The following is a 2,500-nucleotide window of genomic DNA, read 5'->3' as shown; positions in this document are numbered from 1 at the left end:
AGCGCATGCGCTTCTCGTGACAGTTTCCCTTTAATTTGCACAACAAGGAAGCTCCGAAAAATTTCCGTCCGTTTTTGCTTGCGGGCTAAACCATGGTGTCGTGTTCACGTAAAGGTGAAGGACGAGGCACAAATAGAGGGATTAAGAAGTTATTTCAATTAATCAACCCCTGCATTTATCATGCAGCTACATAAAATTTAGGCGAAGTTGAAATCGAGCAATGCTGGTCAGCGGTTGCCCCTCTAAGTTGATTGGAGTTGTCCCTGGAGGTTTTGCATTTGCCTGCTCGCTTCCCTGTTTGCAACGGGCAATTTTGCCTGCTGTTTGAACCTGCCCTTACTTCAGTGCTACCTTCTCGTTTTTCTTCACATTTCGAAAGTAATGGCGTTGAATGCTCAAAGGGCGAAATTCTTTGCATTAATTTCAAGAGGAAGACTGTTTATTTTAACTCTACTTTTTTCATTGAACGGTCCGCCATTACTTGGTGCAGTTCTGACCGAAAAGCTGTGAGCGACCTGGATCGAGGAAAAAGTGACGTCATTTACTCAGTAGCTTAAAATTGAAGTGTGTGAATGCGGCTTATTAAGTAAGGAGCACGAAAGTTTTTGTCATCCTGGCATTCGTGTTCTGCATACCAATTAAGCTGCATTCATACACTGCATTTTTAACCTCGTGAGTAAATGACGTCACTTTCTCTCGATCCAGCTCCCTGATCATGAGGCTTATCTGTCAGAACCAAACCAAGTAATCGCGGTCCGTTAAATGAAAAAAATAGTTTTTCTCTTGAAATAATTGCATTAAATCTAGCCTTTCGAGTATTCAGCACAAGAACTTTCGAAATGTGAAGAAAAACGAAAGGTGGTTTTTGATCGAAGTAGCCCTTTAAGTAATCAATGCATTGGTGGCCTCATTAGTGGGTTGCCATGGACACCTTCTTTTCTCTGACTGACCACTTCAAGGCACTAGCTCCAAAGCTCATCTATTGTTGATGACGTTAAACTTACTTGGATTCCGTTGTTTCATCTCTCTCGCCGTCATCCGCAGGGTAAAACACACATTTTCCACTGTCAATATCAACCGCCACATCAAGCTCAAAGTCGAGATTCTGCTGCTGTTGGGATTGCAGTTGCGTCAGAGCAGATTTTTGTGACGTCATACTTTCATTATCCGACTCACTAGGGGTCCTGAAAGTAACTCTTGGTCCCGAACCACCCTCCCCCTCGTGATGTAAGGAATTGGCAAAATCGCTTGTTTGTTTAGTTGCCTTGATTCCAACGTTTAAAATGTCGGGAAGTGATGGAGAACGGGCCCCAAAGATGGCATTCTCGGACTCGTCTTCGCATGTGATCATAGGACCTTCGCCGTATTTTCGTGGCGAAGGTGGCATTTCAACCATTTCACTTTCCATTTCCTCAAGATCGCTACTGGCTTGGGATCTTAACCTTGAACGCGTTCGTGATCCTCGAACTTTCTCCGATTTGGCCTTTCTGTTGAGTAGTTTGGACCTGTGGACAAAATGTGCCCGCGTTAACTACTTTCAACCAATCACAAAAATATTCAATCGTATAAACTTTCCCTGGTGGTGAAGTGGTCAGGGAGCCTGATGTCGAGAATATCCCATTTCCGAGTTGCTGCAAGCCTCAGTTTCAAATCGAATCCTGGTGCACAACCACTGCTATTCTCCGGTAACTGGGATAAGCTCGAAACCATGCGAGCTCTCGTGGCTTGTGAACAATCTCTATACCCCAATTTAAATCTTAACAAAGTAGACATTACCGATCAGTTTCGGGTGATTTGTGAACCGACGGTCGCCCTGAACGCGAGTGGCGTCTGAGTTTCCTTCGTACATCTTTTCGAAATTCGTTGAAGACAGCGCTTTCCAAATCCTGTAGCCTCCTTGTTTCCTGTTCCATGATGTAGGACTCCACATCGTGTTTTCGCCTGTAACAAAAAAAAAATCCTATCGAGACGTTTCAAGAGTCCCTAAAAGTTAGCTCAATTAGAAATATCAGTGGAATTGCCGAGGGTAGTCGTTTGCTTAAATGACTGAACCAACACGAATAATAATAATAATAATAATAATAATAATAATAATAATAATAATATGTAGCTCAAAAGCGCTGTAAAATAATTGCAATCAAAAGTTACAGCAAATCGAAATTCTACAATTATAATATACGAATCGAGAAAAAACTAAAGCACAATAACAGCAATAAAAAATTTCGATTAAAACTGTCATATGCTAAACTAATTAGGTTATAAAATTGATTAAAAACGTGTGAGGTGTGTCTGTATATGGGTCTTGGGCCCGTTTCAAACGTGGAGGTTTTCATGTGCTGAATCTAATGCAAATGAGAAAAATCTATTGTGTTCGCTCATTTGCATTAGATTCGGCACTTGAAAAGTTCCACGTATGAAACTGGCCTTAAAAGAGCATTAAAAGACACAATCTGCCGCAAAGCGTGGGTTACGGTTTAGTTTTCGGCGTTAACGCCTGTCT

At 41.8% G+C, this 2,500-nt stretch overlaps 1 protein-coding gene across 1 annotated transcript in view; it reads right to left on the bottom strand.

The window, feature by feature from the left end:
* The window catches only part of LOC138035484 (bridge-like lipid transfer protein family member 1), a gene marked incomplete at both ends in the record, with an annotated part of 7,419 nt that extends 5,478 nt beyond the window's left edge, over positions 1 to 1,941 (bottom strand). Inside the window, 2 exons of the mRNA XM_068882158.1 lie at positions 1,005 to 1,505; positions 1,777 to 1,941. Of these exons, the coding sequence (XP_068738259.1) occupies positions 1,005 to 1,505; positions 1,777 to 1,941 (666 nt within the window). The remainder of the gene's footprint in view (positions 1 to 1,004; positions 1,506 to 1,776) is intronic.
* Between the last annotated feature and the right edge of the window lie 559 nt (positions 1,942 to 2,500).

Source organism: Montipora capricornis, unplaced genomic scaffold, assembly GCF_036669925.1.
Source record: "Montipora capricornis isolate CH-2021 unplaced genomic scaffold, ASM3666992v2 scaffold_413, whole genome shotgun sequence".
NCBI lineage: Eukaryota > Metazoa > Cnidaria > Anthozoa > Scleractinia > Acroporidae > Montipora > Montipora capricornis.
This window is presented reverse-complemented; position numbering and strand designations above follow the sequence as displayed.